Here is a 23,616-nt window from a genome sequence, read left to right on the forward strand (position 1 = left end):
ATGTTGCGTTGTGGGTTCCGCGACGCTAAGAACCCTAGCGCCTTGTTGCCGGCGGGGTTTTCAACTTGGGAGGTGTCAGTGGGGGAAGTATATTGCAGTCGGACCCGACCGGTGCTCAGAAACACTTGTCGGCCGGATCATACGTCGGAATTTGGGAAGCCGTCAATATTCATTGACGGACAAGGATTTACCAATATCTAGTGGTTGGGGTTGGATCGAAGCAATAAGAGAAAAGTATAAGTCTAAGAGAAGGAAACTAAGACTTTGACAGTTTACAAAGACCGCCCCAGGCGCTTCTAGTGAGATTATGCGAGGCATTCACATATAAACTGGTTTTGTCAGCAAATACATAAATCATCTAGCTGTATTGAGCCCAAAGACCGACTCTAAGCCGCATCTATAAGAGCCACCCGTATCCGTCCACTCTGGTCCGAGCGACTAACACGGACACGAGGGTCTGCGCCCTTCAACTCATCGTCGATATGCCCGTCAGTTGACTGCGTAGCCCCCTCCAAGATCCAGGCCGTCTCATCGGACACGATCTGCGCAACCGCCTGCCAGTAGTTGCCCTGGCTGGAATAGCGGCTCTGCACCATGAAGCAGAGCACCACCGCCAGGCCGCACGCCATGTTCAGCGCCACGACGCCGAGGACGACGAGCAGCCCCCGGAAGCCCCACGGCGTCAGGACCCGCACCGAAGACGTCAGGGTCGCGTTGCCCGCGACGTCGAACTGAGGGATGGCCTCGTTGATGATAGACCCCGCCAGCGCCGTCAGCGTGGACTGCATCGCCACGCCGGGCCGGTTGGTCGCGTTGAGTGCGTCGGCGAAGACGGCCTGGTACTCGACGTGCGGCTTTACGTGGGATATGCCGGTCCCTTGCGGGTCCATGAAGATGGAGAGGTTGTTGGTGCGGGGGGAGTTGTACAGGTCGTTGATGAGCTTGTTGGTCAGGTACTGCGTCGCGTTGAGGTGCCGCTGGTTGCGCACCGCCTCGACCGAAAAGATGCCGCGTCCGGTCGCGTTCGCGCCGCGGCGGCCCACCCCGAGCAGTTGCCGGATGCTTTTTGTGTTCCAAGTCTTGGCCTCGGCGTTCCACGACACTTGCGGCTCTTTCAGGTCCTTGTTGCTGGACATCTTGACGTCGGCGAAATTGAGCGCCAGCTGCTGGAAGCAGAGCGACACGTCCAGCCTCAACACCCCTGTGTCACTTCCCTGGCCTTCGAGGGCCGGCTGCTCTATTGCGCGCTCGTACGTGATCCACTCGCCATCAACGGAGGATACGTTGTTCAAGCCAAAGTCTCCGGCGACGACACGGCCGCCGGGTCTTGTCCACAGGTTGTGCGTCCCGTTGTTCCTGAAGAAGAGGAAGACCTGGGAGTAGGCCGTCACGGGCTCGTCGGAAATGGTGTGGTTCTGCGCGCTGGGCCGCGCGTTGGTGCCGTTGGGGATACAGAGGCTGTTTGTGAATCCCTGCCTTGCTTGTGCCTCGGCGAACTGGAACTGCGGGAGGGTGCAGTTGAAGCCCGAAGGGAAACAGCTTCCGCTTTCGCAATTTGGTGGCAGAGGAATCCCCGCCTGGCGGAACGATGCCGTGTAGGACAAGCTGCCCACAATTTGTAGGTAGAAGGGAAGGGTATCGGAGAACGGAGGCGGTATTGTTACTGATAGAGATGCCGAGACTGAGGGGCGCATGCAGACGAAGCGTGATTGGAAGCCATATGCGCCGCCCTCGTAACCGCGCAATGTAGACAGCTGTGCCGTTGAAAGGGGCAAGAACGATCTTTGCAATATTCCCGTGTCGCTAACACCAGACTCTTTTGGCGTTGAATCTGCAGCTAGAGGTACTTCACCAAAAGGCACGTATGCCGTCGGCCGGCTGATCCAATTATTCATCTGGCGATTAAGAGAAATCACGTCCCTGCTCATGTGCAGCTTGATACTTTTGATCTTTGCGTCTCCGACGAGCGAGGACATGTCTAGATCCGACACCAAAAGGGTCGAGGAGAACTGGACGACAACGGTGGTGAAAAGAAGCAGCACCACCAGCCCCCCCTGCACAAACGACTTTCTCGCTGATGTGACGAGCAACCACGCCAGCCTCAAGGGCCCGTCGTTGGTGCACCGGATGATGGAGAGCTCGGGGACGCGGGAGAGGGGGACCCCGTGTTTCTCCAGCACGACCCCGGCAATGAGGCTCGTGTAGATGGAGGCCTGGGCGGTGACTGCGATGCGCAGGAGGACCGTCGACAAGGTGATTGCCTGCGTCACGTGTTCGTCGAGCATGACCCATTTCCAGACTGTAGAGGCGCAGTTTTCATGTGCGAAGCCCTCGCCCGTCCAGAGAAAGAGCAAGAATCCCAAGATGCCGAGTATCAATGCCGTGCCGCCTCCGATAGTCGCCAGGCCCAGTTGGCCGAGGCCATGCTGAAGACGGTGTATGTAGCTCGGGGGCCCGGATATATTGGGGTCGATTTCCGGCTTCAGTTTCGACTTGGGAGACTTGACATGCGTCATTCTGGCAGGTGAATGAGCAACAAACTCGCGACAAACCGGAGCCCTCTATTTTTTCATTCAAGGGTATTCGAGTGCAGATGGTTGGCTTGGCAGAGGTCGGGTGACAACCGCGTACATGAGCATGCCGGCATGGCGAGCCGCACGGGATGGCACATCATTCTTTAAGCTTGATCGTGTTTTAATATTTTGATGGATGTCATTGATATTGTGATGGATGTCATCGGTTTGAGTCCCGAGACCAGTCGATCACCCCGCCCGACTATCTCTCGGGGCTGAAAACATGCATATTTCCAAACGTCTGTTCCCGCGCAAGTGGACGGAAAGGGCAGGCTCTTGACAAATCCGCCTTGCCAGGCCCGACAACCTGCCGCGATCGGCTCCAACCCGTCGACGCCGCACGAGCTGGATTTGAGTTGCCCAGGAGCAAATCACGCACGAGCTTATCTCTCGAGGCTGTGATGCATGAATGTCAAGTGGGAACCATCCCGCGGGAAGGGGGTTTGGGCGGCACCGGGCAGACTGTGTGTGGGAGCGCTGCAGGGGTCCTCCGGCGGACAGCGTCGCAGAGGCTCGGCCGAAGCTCGCAATGCCTGCTCCGATCTTACGCGATGGGTCTTGGATTTCCCAATATGCGAGAGCTTAATGGCAGTGAGGTTGCATCATTATCTGTGTTCGTAGTTGCAATGGCGGTAAAGAAAATGTGGCAGATGGAAGCCTGAGTGTGTAGGCATTGCAACTACTCAAGGCGCACACCACCGAACAATTGTTTACATTTAGTGCATTAATGCAGCAGAGACAGTCGATCAAGGAGCATGGAAAAAAAAGACAAGACGTATGATTCTCATACAGAATGGCGTTAAAACAAAAGAGACAAGGGCTAATTAGTGTAAGAAGGTCTAGGCCTGTTGAACCCAAATACATAGGAAGCGGGCACTTTTCTATATAAACCAAACCTTGTGGTTTTCACTCATTTTAACAGAGCGGAGCGAGTCACACCATCTAACTAAACAGGGATAACATGTCGCCGGTGCCAGAGAGTACATACCGGTAGTACCTAGTGTAGTTTGGCTGGGGTTTTGCGGGGGGGGCGAAACAAAAATACAAGGAAAAAAAAAACAAAAAAGCCACAAGGGTTCGTTCGTCCTGTTAGCAACACATGCATGCTAACTAACTGAAAGACGAAACCCGGCATACGCAAAAAAGAAATGCAAAAATAGTAGGTCGTGCCCGGGTTCGAACCGGGGTTACCAGAAATCTTGATGCGATCAAAATCTGGAGTGATAACCGCTACACTACACAACCGTAGTGGGAGAGGAACTGGTGGGATCCAGTTTCTGTGATTGGCCGACGACTTCAAGCCACTCATAACCTCTACAGACGCAGCGCGGGTGGGTTCGTGATCCCCAGACACACGCACCTTAGTGGAGTCCGAAGATGTCATCGAAATTCATCTCGCTCATGATGTTACTTACTCTCGCCTTCAGTCGGTCACAGCTGGCTTCGCTTGCCACTGGCCATTCTCATCCCACATGCGCCTCCCGCCTCATTGAGTTGTCTTGGCAGCAATCACCTTGCTGGACTTGGGCAAATTTCCAAGACTTACTCCGCCCGGAGCCCAGGCAGATGGAACGCAAGTAAAAAATGGCGCGCCGTCGTCTGTTTGGTGCAATTTCTCACTCCCATTGACACCAAAACCTACAATCCCATCCCACAATATGCCCAAGGGGGTAGTCGGCCTTGGCGTCTCGAGGGTTCGTGGCAGTGCGCCGAGATCGAGCCACTCCGGAGCCTCCAGAGGCCCTGGTGCAATCTTCCAAAGCTTCCGCCAGGGCCTTCGATGAGCAGAATACTGCCCAGTTCGCCCGGGGCCCAATGACTCGGGCACTCGACGCCGGACATTTGGCAGGCCCGCCAGCTCGGGACATCCCTGGTTCCACACCGAACTCTATCTGAACAGAGTGAGGAAACAATTTAAAAAGGTTTCTGCAGCTTGATTGCGGTTGTGACGATGGACCTGTGCGGGCGGCCAAGCTCGCCCCTTTCTAATGGAACAATGACTGTTCATCCCGAGTCCGGTACTGCCGGTCTGCAAGATCGACTGGGGCCGATGCCTCCATCGCGGTGGACATGCCCAGCCGGCGTGGTGCATCTGGAGACTGCCAAGAAATCATCACAGGACATTGGGATTTAGGGGGCTTTAGAGTACGGAGGCGTCCGGACATATAAGGGGAGCTTGGTGCTCTGGCTTTGGGGGCGGAATACTTCTTGAAGCGCCTACAAGCTCCTCAGTCCAACTTCAGTCTTTCATTTTATTGTTGCTTCTGACATCGACCATGGTCCGTCTTTTCAATATCGTCGCCTTCGCCGCGGCGTCCCTCGCCGCTTGCACCGAGGCCCAGCAAGATCTCGAGACCTGTCTCGAGACGGCCGGTCTCATCACCTCGTTCCCCGAGACCAACGCCTCGTTCCCCAACGACATCCACTCGTGGCAGCGCCGCATCACCCCCACCCCGGCCGGTGTCGCCTGGCCGCGCACCACCCCCGAGGTCGCCGCCGCCCTGGCCTGCGCCCGGGAGGCCAAGGTCCTCGTCGCCGCCCGTGACGGAGGCCACTGCTACGGCTCCTACAGTCTGCCCAATGCCGGCCTCACCATCAACATGACCCACTTCCAGGACGTCAGCTACGACGAGGCCACCGGTCTGCTCACCTACGGCGGCGGCGGCCTTGTCAGCCCCGTCGTCAGCTGGCTCTGGAAGACGCACGGAGCCCGCTTCCCCCACGTCCGCGCCAACATGGTTGGCCTGGCCGGCTCCACCATCGGAGGCGGTTTCGGCTCGCTGTCGCGTATCCTCGGAACCCCCATGGACTTCCTCGACAGCGCCACCTACATGCTCTACAACGGCACCATCGTCGAGACCTCTCGCACCAAGAACCCGGACCTCTTCTGGGCCCTCCAGGGTGCCGGCAGCTCGTACGGCATCATCCTGAGCCTGACCACCAAGACCTGGAAGCCCACCTACCCCAAGGCCATCGACTACACCATCACCCTCAACAACACCTCCCTCGACGCCGGTGTCAGCGCCCTCCTCACCATCCAGGACCACGTCCTCACCGGCCAGTGGCCTGATGAGCTGACCCTCCGCTGGTCCCTCACCGCCCCGCCCTTCACCGGCTCCGGCTTCTACTGGGGCAACCCCGAGGACTTTGACGCGCTCCTCGCGCCCCTCGTCGCCAAGCTCCCCGCCGGCACCAACCTCACCCGCACCGTCCGCGACTTCTGGGACGTCGAGAACGTCGCCACCCCCTCCATCGACATCCCCGTCGACACCTTCCCTCCCCGCAGCTTCTACCTCCAGGCCCTCGTCCTCCGCGCCGACCAGCCCTTCACCAAGGAGTCCGCCACCGCCCTCTACAACTTCACCACCCTCGCCTTCAACCGCACCGACCTCACCAAGTTCGGCTTCATCGACCTCTGGGGCGGCAAGCCCACCCTGTCCCTCAAGGACGAGGACACCTCCTTCGCCCACGCCAACAGCCTGTGGCTCATCCGCTGGGAGGGCCGCCTCGCCGCCGGCCTGACCCAGTTCCCCGCCGACGGCCTCAGCTACATGCAGAACGGCTTCGAGCCCTTCCGCCAGCAGCTCCGGGACGAGGGCGTGCCCCTGCGCGGCTTCGTCAACTACCGCGACACCGCCCTGACCGTCGACCAGTGGAGCGAGCGCCTGTACGGCAAGAACTACGCCAAGCTGCAGCAGCTCAAGACCGTCTACGACCCCGAGGGCATGTTCACCGCCCACCCCCAGAGCATTCCCCTCCCCGGCCAGCAGCCCCCTGCTCCCATCAACTAAGTGGTTAGTATCCCATGTATGATAAAAAGGGAAAAATGGCGGCTTCTGGAGAGCCGGTGCGATATTTTGTACATATTTCGAGGTGCGAGACTACTACTTGAGTCAAGTCCGAAAACATATTTGGAGCGGTTCACTTTGTGAGGATTTTTGAAAGGAAATTGATCTGGAAGGGATGCGCGCTTTGTAACCATCTTATCTACCAGTACATAAAAACCATCAGTTTCAAGGCACTTTTGACCGACCTTTGTCCCACGTTTCCATGTTTGTGAGGTAAAATAATGGACTTGCCCCGACTCTAGGCCCCCAACCTGCCGCCGGACAGAATCCTCCTCGCGGCGTCCTTCATGGCGTTCATCGCCACGAGATACAAGCTCGGCCCGACGCTGATCCTCGCCACCCCGATCTCGGCCAGCTCCTCCGTCGTCAGCGAGCCGGGCCGGTCGCCCAGCTTCACCGCGACCCGGCCCCCGAGCTCCCTGACGAGCACCTCTACCTCGGACGTCCGCAGCCCCCGGCCCGCGCCGCCCCAGTAAAAGACGGTCGTCGCGCCCGCCTCCAGGTACGCCCGGCCCCGCCTCACGGCCTCCCCCAGCGCGGCCGCGTCGTCGCTCGCGGCGTACGGCTCCAGGCGGAAAACGTCGCAGCGGGCGTTGACGACGAAGTCGGGGCAGCCCGCGCCGCGCGCCGCCGACAGCGCGCGTTTCAGACGGGCGGCCTGCGCCTCGGCACCGTAGAGCGACCCGCCGACGCCCTTGTCGAACCCGGCCGACGGGATGCTATCTTCGATGTTGGCGCCGACGGCCCCGAGCCGTACGGCCGAGGCCACGACTTTTTCGATGTGCTCCCCGTACCCGTCCTGGAGATCGACGGACAGGGGCAGGCCTGCGGCCCTGACCGCGGGGGCGAGCTGTTCGATTGCGGCCGTGTTCTGGTCGAGGGTGAGCTCCTCATCCTTGATGCCCAGCGTGGCCGCGATGGCCCATGATGCTGTTGCGATGGCTCTGACAGGCTTCGCCTCGGCCGTGTTGAGGGACAGGATGGCGTTGAGGGATGCGAAGTCCCAGACGTTGGCGAATATGATGGGCGCCGCCGGGGTGTGCAGCTGCTTCAGCTCCTGGGCGAGGACTTTGCTCATCTTAGGCGATAATCAAAAGGCACCGGTTTCGAATTGCCGTGCGAGGTTTAAACACAGCGCTTGAACGTCCTGGAAATCGAAATGGACCGAGTTTGTACTCACGAGGAGATGACTCTTCTGCGGGGTGGACTCCGGGCGCAGGCACCAATCGCGCTAGTGACAAACGAAGGGCGTCGGACGGCTTGGATTTCCATATCCGACGAAAAGCGCGCCTCAGCTGTTGTTAGAGCCTGGGGTGGACCAAATCCACCAATGTAGTCTATAGGTGACCTCGTTGTTGGAGTTTGCGATCCCAGCAGAGATGCACCGCGTCTTTCTATCCGCTCGTGGCATGCCGGCGACCGTTCGGGGCCAGCCAAACCGCTCACGGCCGGACTAAACAAACGCCCCATGCCCGTTCCGGCATGCCCGGCATCGGGGTACAAGTTCATGTTGGCCTGGACTCTGACGGGAAATTGAAAACCCACACAACGATTTTGATACCATATAAATGTCCAATGATGCACTGAGGTGATTGAATGTCGTCAAGTAGCTATCGTTGCAGGGATACGTGCTGCAGCGTGGGTCTCGTCATAGACCTGCTGTGCCGGTATCTGCTGCATCGCACAGCAAATGGTGCTTATTAGTCGCAACCGACTACTTAAGCTTCTTATGCATATAATGAGTAAGCCATGCAGAAACTCCTGGTCGTGTAATTTTCTACGCCTGGATGTGACTGGATGGTGTGGCACGCTAGGACCTGATCCTTCGATCCTTCAGCTTTCAACGTGCGGCTCCATGTCGATGACGAACTGAGACCAAAGACACCAGTGCCATTGCAGACTCTGACCAGAATTCAAATGAAAGTCCGATGGTACCATGAGGTAATGTGTAGAGACAAGGTTGTAATTGCTAAATGGGTTATATATGAGTACGGCCTTTGGGTGGGCTTTGGAACGCGGGTAGTAGCCGGCGCCAACATGTCTCAAATTCACCGGCCCGTTCCATAGTAGTCTACCGAAGTGTAGAGTTAATTAACCTTGTAATCTTAAACCTGAATTGATCGATATCATGGTCTGGGGGTGGAGATTTGAAGGATACCCTTACGTCATGTCAGGTACCGGGCGGACTGGCGGCTGACTCCAGCCCTACTAGAATGCGGTAGTCCGTGCCGAATTCCGCCTACCGTCACTAACTTGTCGCCGGGAATAAGAAAGATAGTGGAAATCTCTTGAGGGTTGAGTAAGCCAGGAAGAGGTCAGAAAAGGAATAAAAGTGTTCGATACCAAGAACCTATTTTGCCTATAGGATGTAAGCAGGTGCACACAGTTACTCAACTCGGCAACGCACAGGACTTGATTTGCCAGAACTTCAGGGAACTTTAGTCAACATCATCTGAACTACAACGGCAATATGAGACTCTACCTCGCAACCTCCCTGCTCTGCTCCCTGGCCGCAGGCCTGAGCCTCCCGTCCCGCGTCGTCTATCAATTTCCCGTCAACCCCACCTGGATCGAAAACATTGCCGTCCGCAAAAACGGCAACCTCCTCGTGACTCTCAACACGTCGCCCGACATTGTTCAGATCGCAAAGCCTTGGGGACCCTCCCCGACTCCCGAGCTGGTCCACCGCTTTTCATCCCTCGACGCGGTCCTCGGCATCACCGAGACAACAGCCGACACCTTTGTTGTCGTGGGCGGGAAATTCACCGGCGTTGGCGCCAGTATCCCAGGAACCTTTGCAGCATGGCAGGTTAGCCTCACGGACAAGGAGCCCAAAGCGACCAAGATTGTCGATATCCCGGAGGCACCCTTCCTGAACGGCGCGGTGGCACTTCCTTGGGACAAGAACATTGTTCTTGTCGCCGAGTCCGCGCAGGGCAAGCTGTACAGGGTGAACGTCAAAGCCAAGACGTACGATGTCGTCCTCGAGGGTGCCGATCTCGAGGTGGCACCCGGCGCCTCCGCGCCGTTCGGAATCAACGGCGTCCACATCCGGAAGGATTTCCTGTACTTCACCAACAGCTCCCTGAAGAAGGTGTTCAGGGTCCGACTTGAGCAATCGGGGGCCATCGCCGCCAACGCAACCATCGAGCTCTTTGGCTCGGCCGATGTGGAGTTCTTCGACGACTTTACTCTCGACAGCAAGGGAAATGTCTGGGTCGTTACCAACTTTGACAACAAACTCGTTGTCATCAACCCCGATGGGAAAAGCTCCGTCGTTGCGGGATCCGCAACTGAACTGACCGTTGCTGGTGGCACCGCAGTTGCCTTCGGCCGCACTGTCAAGGACAAGGATATTCTGTACGCCGTCACCGGTGGTGCTTATGCCAAGCCAGTCAACGGAACAATTACGGAGCCAGGGAAGATAGTTGCTTTCGACACGCGCAGCTACTGTCTCTGAAGAGGCCGGGAAAAGTTGTAATGAGAGCGTTAGGCAGATGTGCCGAGAGTGGTTGAGGGGATGGTTTCTGTCTGCCGAGATGACCAAGTGCAAGCTTGGGAAGTTCACTACATGTAAGAACATAATATGATAGATACTACAGTAGAATTATCTTGGCCAATCCAAACAACCTCCGGCTCGACTTGCCCAGTCTTCTTACAGAATGTTAATTATCAACCTCACATGTTGCTCAATCTATAATTTGTATTATGGCTGTCTTAAGTCATTATTTAAGCTGAAACAGTGGGTTATGAATGCAAATAGTTGTTTGGATTTCTCGTGAAAGGAAGCGGAAATCACACCCCACGACATCGTCACATCGATGAATGAGCTGCACATCAGCAATAAATCGTGGATGCCATACAATGGGACTTATTTACGAGACACGTAATTTGCTTTGTGTAATTGTCAAAGAGCTATCGCGATGCATTTAGGGTACTATGTACAAAGAATAAAGCTCGATAGCCAGGGCAGCAGGCTGCGTGCGTGCCAACATAACCCCCGCGTCGTTTACCAAGGCCACCACCAAGGGCTGGATCGCTTGACGACCCAAACGCCGCGCTCAATGGTGTTGATGACAATGTAGCCGCTCTTGAAGTACGGGTAGTGGCTCCAAGTTCCGGTGTAGTTGTTGGCACCTCCGCCGGGCTCGTTGTCGTCCTCGGGGTAGATGTCAAAGTAGGCAATCTCCTTGACGCCCTTGGCGGTCGGGTCCCAGCGGACGGACGAGACGTCGAGAATGCGCAGGCCGGCTCCGTAGTTGCTCTGGTACGACAGGCCGCGGTTGACGAACTGGTTGTGGTCGACGCTGCGGACGGTGCCCTTGAAAATACCGCTCTGCTTCGGCTTCTCGAGGGACCGGATGTCCCAGAAGTAAGTCACGGGGAAGCCGTCGGCGGCAGGGCCGGTCTTGTTGCGCTCGTCAATCTCATCGTCCAGAACCAGGAAGTCTTGCCAGTTGGGGTCGAAAACCCAACCCTGGTGGGTGTAGGTGGCACCCTCGTAACTCGTGCGAGAGATGATGTTGGTGGAGTTCTTGTGGGTGACGTCGTAGCTAGCAGGACGGTCAGTATATCGCATTATGAAAGGAGTCATGCCAGGCAACTCACATCGTCAGAGTGTCCTCGTTGTATCCGTAGCAGATGTCGCGTCCCCAGTACTTCACATCGGGCCCGCGGTACACGATGCACTGAGCATCGTGGACGTAACCGTCGCCCGCAGCGCAGCCTAGGTAAAGAGGGTTGGTGATGTCGGCGAGGTCGAGGAATTGCAGTCCGGAGTCGCAGGGCAGGTTGCGACGGGGCTGAGCGCCAACAGCAACGGCGTAGCCCTTCTCCTCGTTGACAACAACGTTGTGGCTGCGTCCAAGCGGCAGGGCCTCCGTCCAATGGGCCGTCAAATCCTTCTCGTTGGAGAAGAGGACGGGATTCTTAGGGTCAATATCCAGAAGCTGTAATCGTGTTAGTTCCATGCGCAGGTCTCGGCCACAAGGCTAGTGTCGTAGAGGACGGCGTTGCATACCTTGCGCAAGTCGAAGAACTGGATGCCATGGCCAGGGGCCTCACTGCCGACTACGAGATAGTTCTTGTACGTCTTGATCTCTCGCCAAATGCTTGGCTCTGAGTAGTACGGCAAAGTTCCGAGGTAGATGAGCTTTCCTTTCTTGGAAATCTCGGCGAACGCGGTGCCATCACGTTGACCAATCGCGAAGAATTCTCGGCCGTTGGGCGACGTCCAACCCCAAGAGCCGGAGCCTCTGCCGGTGGAATTGCCAAAGGCAGCGTGAGGCTGGAAATCGTAGAGGTCGAGCTGGTCTATGTCAGCAGTTGATCCGGCAAATAGAGGGTTTCGCCCCCGATTATCCTCGATTCTGGGTAAATACTTACGTCCTTGCATCTGAACGTCTGGAGAGGGTCGCCCTTGGCGAGCTCCACCTTGCCGTCCTTGCAGGCGATGTAGTCCTTGACGCGACCCGTCCACTGAGCCGACTCAAACTTTCCCTCGGCCTCAGCTTGATCCCATTGAGCCTACACAACATTAGCTGCATAATCTTAGACCGAAGGTCTGCCCGAACTCACAGCCTTGTATGCCATGTTCTCCTGGTGAGCGGCGCCGGTGTCATACCAGGCAGACAGCTCGGCGTTGGGCTCCAGCTCCTTGGAAACGGAGACCCCCGAAAGGGCTCCAATGGCAAGCGCCAAGTGCGAGGTTCTCATCTTGGAGGCTAATCTAAGATAATGATACCGGCAGAGGAAGCACTGCAAGGTTGCAATGAGGCGCGACGTGAAGCGTGACGAGCGGGCTTGCAAAAACCACTCGAGCCCAGAAGCACAGTCACACTTTATACCTGCAATGGCCTTCCATGTTACTTCGTCCCAAGCACTGAGATATTAATTTGTGCATGGCAAAAGTCCCAACGTCGTACACCGCCGCGGGGTAACAACGTTTCTGCATGTTGTCCCTCACTAGCGGTCATCATCATGCACGATCTGCAGAAGCCAAGAAATGGCGAAAATGTCGTTCAAATAAGGTCATTCAGAATCATCTCTGCTCACGAACGCTGTAATTGAGCCCCCTCCGTGTGATTGTTTTTGCAAGGCCTGCAATCAATTAGCCTGGTCCGCCCAGATGGAATAGGCAGGTCGGCAAGATGTCGTAATTCTTGGCACTATTGGTCAACCACTCCATGTGCTTTTCACCACAACTCTTCGACAGATCTTTTGTTCGAATGTCTGATTGGATCTTGTTTTAACTTTGTTCACTCGTTGCTTTTTCTTTTCCTTCCAGTTCGTGTACATCGTAAGTACGCACTTCCATGGTTCGGGTGGACTGTTGATTGGGCCAGGTCGCGGTTCGGCAAGGATAGTGCAGGTGGCGATGTCACCATTCACGCAGCTAGGTAACCGTTCTTGAGTAGATGCAAGTGCGGGGGCCTCGTTCGAATTTGAAGTCTGGCCGAGCTTCTTGGCCACCGTTCCCACCAACCTCTCGAGCCGGTATCATATGATCGGTACTGTAAGCTGACAAACGTCTTCGCAAGCCTTGCGTCTTGCGTAACCAGGTACGCCTGCTTCTGCGAGTTTTCCTGCCTGCAGAGTGGCCAGAAGCAGCGCGGTGTCTCGTCACCCCACAGTGTTGACCAGAGTACTGTCGTTGTGAATATGACCCGCTACGCTTATTGGTGTCGCGGTTGGGACTTTAGGAACCAACAAATCCTTCGTTTAAGCTTGGATTTAGGGTTCCGGACCACCCGTGGCCAATGACCGACCCATAATATCTTGCCCATTGAGGAAGGTATCAATGAGTTTAGGCTGGGTCGTTCTTTCGCCGAGTCTGACAATCCGATATGTGAGCCTGCACGAGTGATCACTGAGGGGCAAATGTACCTCGACATTAAAAAACTGATTGGTGCAATACCAAGATGGAACTTTTTCTTCTCAAGAAGACGATCTGCCCTCCTTTAGACCGAACCGGCGCATCAAGGCACGTTGGGGAACTAAGGATGCAAAACATCGGACGACTGTCCCGCGGGAGACGGTGCCGCCTCCAACTTGGCAGCATGATAAGCAGGCCCGAGGTGGTATCTCGGTTTGTTACCGAGATGGCGATCCAATAATCCCTCGCAAACTACTTGCATATCTTTTAGCTATCGACGAGCAACTAGGCTCAAGGGAGCACTGGGGCTACGTCGTGCTCTGCAAGCGTAAACATGCCGGCTAGGCGTTCTATTTTTTGGTGCGTGTGATACTATGTGGAGACGATTGATTTTATTGGCATTTTTTGATGGGTTGATTGAATTGTGACTTGAGTTTTGACCAAGGCGGTAAATTCTTTCTCTGCTAGGGAGTTTCTTCTTCGTCTTCTTTGATATGATCATTCTGTTCTGGTACATGCAGCTAGCTGAGCCTCAGCGTTGTATATAAACTCTGGCCACCCAGAAGGGCCGTCCAGGAACTCAAAACAACTCGAGGCTTCGCTAGCTCAATCACTGTATCTGCGGTAACCGACCATCAAGAACATCGAAATCAGCCCACATTTTTTTCCACGAAAAGACACCGAAGCCTGAGCTCGACGCGTCCATCATCATGCCTAGGCACAACTATGCCAGTGGAGCAACTACCTGCTCAAATGAGACAAAGAGTGTTTATTGAATGATCGAGCTTGATGCCATATCCACGGGAAGTTGAGATTTTGACTTGAAGGAAGGTTCTTAAAGAATTGTGGAAGTCTTGAGAAGTCTTCATGCAAGCGAAGGCGTTTAGTAGGTGATGGCATTCGATGCTACTAATCAGGAGCTGAATTACCCGATCGTGGATCTTCGCCCACCTCCTCTCCGCAGAAACCCACGGTCGACGCCCACCACAGCGGCGGGTATCGTCGGATCAGGAATATAAGTCCCATCCATACCTCCACATGGCATCCAATCAGGGCAGAGTGCCAGAGTGGTTAATGGGTGTGACTCGAATTCGAATCGCTATCACATGGCTTCGGCCGCATGAGTTCAAATCTCATCTCTGTCGTAACTTACTATTTTGCTTGGGCTGGAAATTGATAAAAGCCGATGCAGTATTCCTTTTGCCCTCCGCGGGAATGTCCGCAATTTTCAATACCCGGGCACTGCAGGAAATGAAGGCATTCTGGCTATGAACAGCTTGTCGATTGGTGAAGCTTCTGAAGCTGACTGAGATCTATCTATAGAGGTCGAGGTGAATAGCCCGACCTGAGTCACGCCGGCGTGCTTAGTCGTCCGAGACCACTATAGTGCAGTAAAGTAAAACTGCCCAGGGCCGACCGGGGCAACGGATATGGCTGCTGCACCCGCAAGCGAAGGACCTAAACCAGCAGGTATTTGCGCCGCTTCTACGTCAGATAAAAGAACAACAGCGCACCCGCATCCGACACAAAATGCTCTAACTGGTATTGACTTCGCTTTTAAACTTTTCATCGCACTTTCGTTGAACTTTCATCTTGCATCTCAACTTAAACCCGGTTTGCCTTGTTAAAACAACGGCGCGAAGGCACGGTCTTTTCTCCAGCGTTTAAAGATACCCTATCCCAAGGAGTTAACGACACCTACAGGCACCCTGCGTTGCCGAGTATGCCCCTAAGATTGCGATTGGCCACCCCGGCCGACGGCCCGGCCCTGGCGGCAGTCTACTTCTCCGCGTTCCAGGACAATCCGGTATCGACGACCTGCTTCCCGCAAAGCTCCCCTGAATGTCGTGACTTCCTCTCCAAATCCTTCACGGAAGAAATAAGCGACCCACGATGCCAATGGCTTGTCGTCACCGACCCGGACTACGCGGACGACCCTGACCTGATCATTGCTTGCGCAAAATGGGTCCGCCCGGCAGAAGACGGCCAGGTGAATGTGGAAGCACCCCCTCCGCCCGAAGCCTGGCCGAAGGAAGGCAATCCGGAGTTCGCAGACCACTTCTTTGGCACCATCGGAAGGAATCACATTAAAATCATGGGCGAGGTCAGACACTGGTACCTCGAACTCATCATCTGCCGAAAAGAGCACCAGGGCAAGGGGGCGGCGAGCCCCTTGCTGCGATGGGGATGCGAGAAGGCTGACGAAGAGGGAAGGCTGGCGTTTCTGGAGGCCATGGCGGCTGCAAAAGGGATCTACGAAAGATACGGGTTCCAGTCGCTGTACTCGTTGGAATTCAAGACGCCCAGTGCAGCGAAAGTTACCCAGGATTTTATGTTGAGAAAGGGGAAAGCAGCTAGCGACTTTGATCTGGTGCTTTCAGGTCTTGACAAGCAGGAATAAAAGCCTGGTCGCATTTCACAGGTCACATCATTTTAGCGCATCACCATGCTCACAACTTAAGATATTACTCATAGACGCGAAAACACAAGCATGTAGGAATATAGAGTCAATGGCAGTCGGGTATATCATAAATGCAAGGTTCGATTGTTTGGTTGCCATTCTAGCTGTCCTCGCACAACACCTCAATAGGTTCAACTGAGCCCAGTCGGCCAACATAATCCCGAAGTGCCATGTCGTCTAAAACAGGTCTCTCACAACGGTACACCGGACGAAAGGCCCTGGGCCAGCGCCAGCAGGTTAGAAACCGTTCCCACACTGGCTGGCTCGCGCGTGAAGCTCTCGTTGTAGCCCCATTGCGTGATGTACAAGCTGTGTACACCCTGGGCAACAATGGCGTTGATGTCAGTTTGGAGGGTCGCAAGGGAGGCGGGTTGGTACGGCTCCCAATCGTCGTAAAAGTCGTGAATCAGGACGGAAGACTTGGCCTTCTGCGCTGCACCGGACGGGAGGGCGCTAAGTGATGCGGGCGTGAACGGGGTGTAAGTGTTCCTGGGGCACCGATCTTGCGGGGCGTCCACATCAGCCGTGTAGCACGTCTCGAGAGACAAGATGGCGTCGGCCACGTCGTAGAGTTCATAACTGGCAGTGTTGACGGCGACACCGGGGTTCAGAACAGCCTTGGTAGTCTTGGACTTGGCATAGTTGGAGACATCCTTATAGTAATCCAACTGAGCCGGGGCGGTATTGACCTCGTCGAAGAAAATGCCGTCAATGTGGATGTCCCAAGAATTACCGTCCCAGCCGTTGGTTCTGTTCCAGGCCGCGTAAGTGTCAATCCCCTGCTTGACGATAGCAATGTCCCGAGGTTGGGGCTGCACGGTTCCGAGAGTCGAGATGTAGCCGAGAGTGACGGTATTTGGCCGGTTGTTAATCTGGCCAATCCACTGGGCCCAATCGATCTTGATACCGGCTTCGCTGGCGAAGGGTGGGCCGCTGTTGGGGTTGATTATGACGTTGAAAGTAAGATCCGGATGTGCGTCAATGGCTGCAATGGCCGCTGTCCAGTCCACAGTGCCATCGTATGGCTTTTCCAAGTTGTTGATAGGATAGATGTATAGAGGTAACAAAATGTCAACGGCGGCAGTTGTCGTGGCCAAAAGGCCTACCATAGCGAGAAGAGACTTCATTCTGCTTAATAGTATAATAAGAAGGATTTGCTCGTCCTCCCAGTTGGATCACGTAAATTTTAGATTTGGTAGGTGCAGTATGCGCTAAGGCATCAGAGAGGAATGCGTCGCTTATATAGCTTTGCTTGCTGGGTGGTGCCTACGATGGATAAGATGACCAAGTCCAGCCTCATGCGCGTGTGGGCCGTCTCTTGCGATCCACGGACGCCTAGAACCCGTGTCTGAGACTGGGGTCTTGGCTTACAGAAGGATCAACACCCTGTATTCGTCAGTTTACCGAAATGTTAGCAAACTAGGCAAGACACGACGCAGAATCTTCATTTTTCTGCTAGAAATGTAAGGCTGTGGTCGATGGCGGGGGTGGATCATGACCTAATGACAAGAAAATCATGCCAGTTGCCTAGTGTACCGAGAGGCGCAGGCTTACGGCAATATATTAGGGAATCCAAGGGAGAGAGCAGTTTAGTAATCCCGAATTGGAAGGTCGTGCTGCTACTGGGTCTAGAACTACCCTGGGCATAATATTGACCGGTTAGATTCCCGACCTGTGTCCACCTGTCAGAAATCGCGGTAATAATGGATGGGAATATTGGCGGGTGTGTACTCCTCTTTTCTTTTCTAAGGATTTTACGACCGATAAAAAAAAAGATGGGGATCAATTGGGTCATTGTAAAATCCTGAAGCAATCCTTCTTTGCGAATCGTGTGACAGCGCACTGGCGATGCCGCATCTGCAATGAAGCGTAGTGAACTGAACAATAACTCGTCATGTCTCGTTCCTAATCTGCTCCAGATTCAACTTAAAGTATTCCACGCGGCAGCCGAAATCTGATGAAAATAAGAATGAGACTCAAAGTCATTGCAGATGTCGGGATGATGCGTAAATCGCGAATGGTGTGATAAGAACAGAGATTGAGATGCCTTCAGGTTTGCCATTGATCCCTGGTCAAGTTGAATCCAGACCATTCTCTACAGATCACTTAGCACAAGAATGCTCTTCTAAATATACTTCCTACAAATCTTTAGACTAATCAAATGAAAGTTTTTTCTCTTTGTGCTAAATTGGCAACGAGTCAGAGGGAACCTATGTAAGCACTTGATGCCATTTATCGTTTAGTTAAGCATCCTACCATTATTGATTGGTTAGTTTGGTATCACAGGATACCCGTACGGGTGGTAGATCAACGTAATCAAAGCAATGCGGTAAATTGGTTCTGCATTCTGTATGTGTATATGTAGAAGATAATGTAAAGGTAGGTTGACAGTCGCAGCAGTAGTGACGTTGCCGTGCGGCCAGCTGCTGCTGGCTCCCTGTTACCTGGCTGAGTAATCCAACAATTATAATTCCGCCGCTCCAAGTTCCCAGCCGCCCGATTCTATATTGTGAGAATTCTTTAGTGTATAAGCTTCTTACTCAATGCGAAACACCCTCCGTCCTCCCTTGTGACATGCGTGGTAGAATACTTTAATTTGTGGCCCAAGGGAGATTGCAGCTTAGTACTGCTGCCAAAAACCTTTTCACCGATAATATGAGCTTCAGAAAAAGAATAAACAAATCAAGGTCACAATTGCTGTGTAATATCAGCTTGTCGTGATCATTTTGGGCGATGAATCGCAGAAAGGCGTCAGTGGTGACGTCCTTTTACTGTGCGTGGGAGACAAACGTGGCCGGCTGTCCCAGTCTCGGTCGTAACGGATCATGCCCGTAAGCCTGGCAACGCGGATCGGTGCAAAATTATGCCGCATATAACCACCATCGGGACTCGGAGGCGGCCAAACCCCGATGGCTGCGATGCCATAAGCCTAAGCCGGTGCCACGGAACGGAGAAGAGCGCCGGTGATGGTATGCTAACGTCAGGGCAAGAATCGCATAACTCCGGGGTGCGCTCAACAGCGGTATTGTCGATGCATCTCGGGACCTAGATGGGTTTCGGGGTGGGATCATTGGATCGGGGTGGGTTTTCCCCGACGTGTCACGAACCTACCAAGCCTCAATGTGTACGACAGCAATTTCCACAGGAGTGGTTGTAATTAAATCATTTTGCCATCTGAAAGAGCGCGACGCTCCGTCTGGTCCGCCACTCCGGCGGATGGGTCCGCGGAGTATGCGCAACCGCAAGAGTGCGGGTGTTTGCGTGGGAATCCCGTGTCGCAACGTTCCGTCCTGCAGCGATAAGTTGTCAGTGCAGGGTTGTTGGCGAAAACTTATCCAACCCCCTGGTTGGTTCCATGTTGCAACCCAAGCCCAGGCCCTGTTACAAGGCACGGGAACGGAGACAAATTGGCCCCATAGGCCGTTTACCCGGTTCGAATCGTCCTGTGAAGCACGGTCGGCCGCCGCTTTGATGGTTAGTTCCCGGACAAGGGCGCTTCCAACAGCTGGGATGCCATCGGATCACACCTGGAAGGGGCATGTCGGGAACGAGGTGGTGGAGAATACACTCTGCATATATATTCCCGGCGCCAACCTGTTCTTAAATGTTGGTGGTTGTCCCATTCGGATCACGTAGGAAGCGGCACACTAGCACACCTACCAGCACAATCAATATGGCGAGCGAAGCATTTAAGGTCATAATCGTGGGCGGCGGCCCAACCGGCATCACAGCAGCACACGCCCTTCACCATGCTGGCATCGATTTCGTCGTCCTCGAGCGCAGAGAAGACGTCACCGAGGACCTCGGGGCCAGTTTGGTCCTCAGCCCACCAAGCTTGCGCGTCTTCCACCAGCTCGGCATCCTCGAACATCTCATGGATATCGGTGGCAAGGTAATAGACTCAAAGGGCCTCACCGTCGATGGCCAGGTTTTTAAGAAGGCTGCCACATTTGAGTTGCTAAAGGAAAAGTATGTTGTTGCCTATCCCCAATCCCCACTGAGTATCCCCCACTGCGCCCCTCATTGGGTAGTATTGCGTGATCGCTAACGAATGATTCTCCAGCCACGGCTCAGAACCGGTTGCATTTCACAGAGCGCACCTCATTCAGGCGCTCTATGACACCCTCCCCGAGGCTGCGAAGGCGCGCTACTTCACCGGCAAGAAGCTTGCTGGCATCACGGCTACTGAGACGGGCGTAACTGTCAATTGCGATGATGGCTCGTCTTACTCTGGGTCCGTCGTATTGGGCGCCGATGGCGTGCATTCCGCAACCCGCCGGCAGATGCGCCAACTTGCAATTGCCGAGGACCCATCGCGCGAAGAAACCTGGGACGCCGTCAACCCATACGAGACCCATTATCAGTGCATGTGGGCTTCTTTCCCGCGCCCGAACGAGACCGGACTGAGTTACGAGACCCAAGCAACGGACAGGTCCGTCATGTACATCACCGGCAAGGAGAGAGGTTGGATTTTCCTCTACGAGAAGCTGCCAGAGACTGCTGGGGATAGAATCTCATTCACCGAGAAGGAGATCGAGGATTACGCCGAGAGATTCGCAGACTGGCCCATTACGGAGACATTGAAGGTGAAGGATGTGTTCAAGGAGCGCTACAATGCCGGCGCCGCGGGCCTTGAGGAGGGCATCTGCAAGAACTGGAGCTGGAAGGGCAGAGTGGTCCTCGCCGGCGACGCAGCGCACAAGTTCACGCCCAACGCCGGCCTGGGATTCAACAACGGCATCCAAGACATCGTCGCGATCTGCAACAGGCTGAAGAAGCTGGTATCTGAGTCTAGCGTCTCACCCGACTTCGAGGCTTTGGAAGCGCAGTTCCAGGAATACCGACAGGAGAGACTCGAGCTACTGGAAACGGACCTCGACCAGTCTGCCCGCCTGACAAGAATGCACGCGTGGGCGTCGACGTGGGACTGGATCATGGCGAGGTACATCATGTCTTGGGCAATTGTTCAAAATATGTTTATCTCGTATATCGTGTCTCCCAAAATACAAAAGTCGGGGGTGTTCGATTTTATCTCGGTGTCGGAGCCATTCAGGGGCACCTTACAGTGGATGCATCCGCTGCTGAAGACCATCACAAAGTGATAAGCATTTCAGCCCTCCTTCCCTCCCCTTTTCTCATTCCCTTTTTGTGGTATACCTGTTGTATTCCTTTCGATATCGAGCATAGCGACCCCAGCGTTGGGTAGGAGTTTTCATATATATAGATAGATTTTTATAGACATAACTCCCATTCGACTTTGGTACCAACTTTTATGTCAGTGTTTTCTTATGTTACAAACAAGTTGCCCAGCTAGAATTCTGAGAGGGGGGCGACAGATTAAATTCTCTCCTACCAATCGCATATACTTAATAACAGCTTTCAAGCCCCATTCAATCTCATAGCAACAGTTCAGGTGTAGTCGAATAAGACTACTGGGGTTCACGGCACTTGGTTGCGCTGAGTAAGTGCAATGCATACGTACAGGGTCATGTTCCCAGACCGCCAAGCTTCCACACGTGGGATTAATGCCTGCTCAGAGGTAGCGGATACGAATGCCGGTCTTACGTGAGAAGGATGTCGGCCTTGTCGAAATTGAGACATGCATGCTGGGCTGGCTGGGCGCTGGTCAATGATTCCAGAGCAGCGATGGGTCGGTCATCTTGCCCCGCCTGGGTGTTTACGACGAAAACGTAATGAATTGAATTTCCAAAAAGGCAAGGATGAAGGAATCTGTAACTTACGCTGACACCTACCTCATGGAGGTCTTGCTAGTCGGCCATTACTGGTGCTATGTTTGATGTTTCTGACGCGATCGAGGGCCGAACAAACATATTTATCACATAATAGACGGCCGCTATCTTTTTTTGGGAGTCTGACGTGAGCTGTTGCCACTATAAGACTAACAGTTAACTATGCACGCAGCATCCATATATTAAGTAAGGATAATGCAACGTCTATGCAAGTGTACTCTTTGAAGCATAAATAGGTGAAAAGTAACGCAAATACCAACTTCAGCGGAGCGCAAAAGGTGTGGTAGTGTCCATGTTAGTCTTTCTACAAGCACAGTGTACGATGAAATTCTACGCATTGCTAGAGATGATATAGCGATAAAATCAGATGGGAATCAAAGCCTGGCAAATTATCTCAACTGTGATCTGTCTCTGGCGGTCGTCAAAGGTATCACAACCGCACCAGCCTCAGTTCTAAACGGTCATCCGGCATCCCACAAGCTTCTGCCGCCAACAATACACTATTTGGTCACTTATTCCATAGCCCTACATTTGATTCACAAGGAAACCGCAATGTAGTCACTAGGAAACCTCATTGATTACTTCTTGGTACGACGGCAATAATGGCAATACAGGCACCGGTAGACACCATATCACGGTGCTTGGTGTCACAAGCGTATACTGTGGATCCGCTACTGTCCATGTTCTGCAACGGAAGAAGTTTGTTTCATTCTTCATACCGTGACAAATATATGCCAAAGCTAAGATGCATGCCTGTCTCCCAATACACTTATTTCGTATCGTGGCGCCGCCCTCATCGTGTCTGTGTTTCGGCGACTGAACATGGCCATCAAAGGGGTGTCCTGCCAGAGAACATTCCCCAAATACTTCCTGTCGCTAGCCACTGTCTTCTTTTTTTGCTCCCTTTCCTTTTTTGCGTATGTCTTGGATTCACATCTTTCCCGTCTCCTTCTCGTACTCCGGGATGCTCGACTCTTCGATGGCATTCTTCGAAAGTTGGCTATCGTCGGAATCGTAATCGAGGGTGCTAGCATAGGACTCGAAGCCCTTGATTCCGTACTTGGCGGCAAGCGGGCCGAGTTCGATGAGTCCCGCGATAATGATACCAATGCTGACCTCGATGGCGGACCATGTGAAAACGGGGGCCGCATCGACTGTGGTTTCCATTAGCTTCTGGCCGAAGGGGAGTGAGGGGGGGAAAACATACCAAGCTGGTCCTTGGAACCCTTGAGTTTTACGAGTGCCACGAGACGGATGATATTGGCGATGGTTGCCCTAAAGATTTTGTTAGCAGAAGAGGGGTGTCAACCTTAGAGAAGAACATACAGTATTCCCAATCCGAAGATACCATAGATGTACATCTTCAGTCTCGAGTTCAGTCCTCGGCCTCTCATCATGATCCACGGCGAAATCATCAACAGACCGTCAAGAGTCGCCGTCACAATGCTCAATGCGTAACCCATGTACAGCTGTCCTGTGAGTGGTAGACACTTGCCCTTGATTGTTGGGTCCAGCAGCCTCCATGCGAAACTGATGGGCTTGCATTGGACGAGCAAATAGATAATGAAGGCTGCGCTGATGAGTACATCCAAAGCAATGGAAACCCAGAAGAGGATGGTCAGAACCCTCGAGCGTGATAGGCGGATAAACGTGAGAGCGATGCTGCCTTTCATGGCAGAGGTGAGGACGACGTAAATGATCTCCAGGAAAAAGATCACTTTGAGAGAGGTGGTGATTCCGGGAACGGTGGCGTTGGAGATACTTCCGCCAATGCCGCCTTGGACACCCATAACAAGGAGAGCGAAGAGGGCTCCGAAGGCGCCCTATGGGTGTTGAGTTAGATAAAATGGAAGCAAAGGGAACATATATACGAACCAGTGCAATGACAAGCAACGCATCGTTGAATCGAACGGCTTTCGTGACGAATACTCGAGTGTAGAGACGGAGACCGACGAAGAAGGTGTTGAGAACGACTAGGATCGCTCCAACAACGAGCAGGTCCAAGCCCGTACCGACGATCGCCATTGTGAAGGTGGAAAGGTGGAAAATTCAAGGGAAAATAAATAAGCAGAAAGAAATTCAGCAACGGTGATCAACACGCATGCACGTC

The 23,616-nt window shown here is 53.9% G+C and overlaps 9 protein-coding genes across 9 annotated transcripts; 4 read left to right on the top strand and 5 right to left on the bottom strand.

The window, feature by feature from the left end:
* Positions 1–386: 386 nt before the first annotated feature.
* On the bottom strand, positions 387–2,516 carry EsH8_III_000406 (uncharacterized protein; the record flags this gene model as incomplete). The annotated part of the gene is made up of 1 exon (XM_083262131.1): positions 387–2,516. The coding sequence occupies one exon, from the start codon at positions 2,514–2,516 to the stop codon at positions 387–389; it is 2,130 nt and encodes a 709-aa protein (XP_083122618.1).
* Positions 2,517–4,849: 2,333 nt separating this feature from the next.
* EsH8_III_000407 (uncharacterized protein) lies at positions 4,850–6,364 on the top strand (the record flags this gene model as incomplete). Its single annotated transcript, XM_083262132.1, has 1 exon — positions 4,850–6,364. The coding sequence occupies one exon, from the start codon at positions 4,850–4,852 to the stop codon at positions 6,362–6,364; it is 1,515 nt and encodes a 504-aa protein (XP_083122619.1).
* A 295-nt stretch (positions 6,365–6,659) lies between these two features.
* EsH8_III_000408 (phosphoenolpyruvate phosphomutase-domain-containing protein) lies at positions 6,660–7,499 on the bottom strand (the record flags this gene model as incomplete). The annotated part of the gene is made up of 1 exon (XM_083262133.1): positions 6,660–7,499. One exon carries the CDS (start codon positions 7,497–7,499, stop codon positions 6,660–6,662), a length of 840 nt encoding a protein of 279 aa, XP_083122620.1.
* A 1,392-nt stretch (positions 7,500–8,891) lies between these two features.
* EsH8_III_000409 (uncharacterized protein) lies at positions 8,892–9,881 on the top strand (the record flags this gene model as incomplete). The annotated part of the gene is made up of 1 exon (XM_083262134.1): positions 8,892–9,881. The coding sequence occupies one exon, from the start codon at positions 8,892–8,894 to the stop codon at positions 9,879–9,881; it is 990 nt and encodes a 329-aa protein (XP_083122621.1).
* A 549-nt stretch (positions 9,882–10,430) lies between these two features.
* EsH8_III_000410 (uncharacterized protein) lies at positions 10,431–12,136 on the bottom strand (the record flags this gene model as incomplete). The annotated part of the gene is made up of 5 exons (XM_083262135.1): positions 10,431–10,974; positions 11,030–11,370; positions 11,442–11,729; positions 11,807–11,947; positions 11,999–12,136. 5 exons carry the CDS (start codon positions 12,134–12,136, stop codon positions 10,431–10,433), a joined length of 1,452 nt encoding a protein of 483 aa, XP_083122622.1.
* A 2,882-nt stretch (positions 12,137–15,018) lies between these two features.
* EsH8_III_000411 (acyl-CoA N-acyltransferase) lies at positions 15,019–15,696 on the top strand (the record flags this gene model as incomplete). The annotated part of the gene is made up of 1 exon (XM_083262136.1): positions 15,019–15,696. One exon carries the CDS (start codon positions 15,019–15,021, stop codon positions 15,694–15,696), a length of 678 nt encoding a protein of 225 aa, XP_083122623.1.
* A 251-nt stretch (positions 15,697–15,947) lies between these two features.
* Positions 15,948–16,883, bottom strand: EsH8_III_000412 (uncharacterized protein; the record flags this gene model as incomplete). The annotated part of the gene is made up of 1 exon (XM_083262137.1): positions 15,948–16,883. The coding sequence occupies one exon, from the start codon at positions 16,881–16,883 to the stop codon at positions 15,948–15,950; it is 936 nt and encodes a 311-aa protein (XP_083122624.1).
* Positions 16,884–19,429: 2,546 nt separating this feature from the next.
* On the top strand, positions 19,430–20,858 carry EsH8_III_000413 (FAD-dependent oxidoreductase; the record flags this gene model as incomplete). The annotated part of the gene is made up of 2 exons (XM_083262138.1): positions 19,430–19,725; positions 19,820–20,858. 2 exons carry the CDS (start codon positions 19,430–19,432, stop codon positions 20,856–20,858), a joined length of 1,335 nt encoding a protein of 444 aa, XP_083122625.1.
* A 1,578-nt stretch (positions 20,859–22,436) lies between these two features.
* EsH8_III_000414 (uncharacterized protein) lies at positions 22,437–23,531 on the bottom strand (the record flags this gene model as incomplete). The annotated part of the gene is made up of 4 exons (XM_083262139.1): positions 22,437–22,660; positions 22,714–22,781; positions 22,833–23,329; positions 23,382–23,531. 4 exons carry the CDS (start codon positions 23,529–23,531, stop codon positions 22,437–22,439), a joined length of 939 nt encoding a protein of 312 aa, XP_083122626.1.
* Between the last annotated feature and the right edge of the window lie 85 nt (positions 23,532–23,616).

This window comes from Colletotrichum jinshuiense, chromosome 3 (assembly GCF_051148585.1).
Source record: "Colletotrichum jinshuiense chromosome 3, complete sequence".
Lineage (NCBI taxonomy): Eukaryota > Fungi > Ascomycota > Sordariomycetes > Glomerellales > Glomerellaceae > Colletotrichum > Colletotrichum jinshuiense.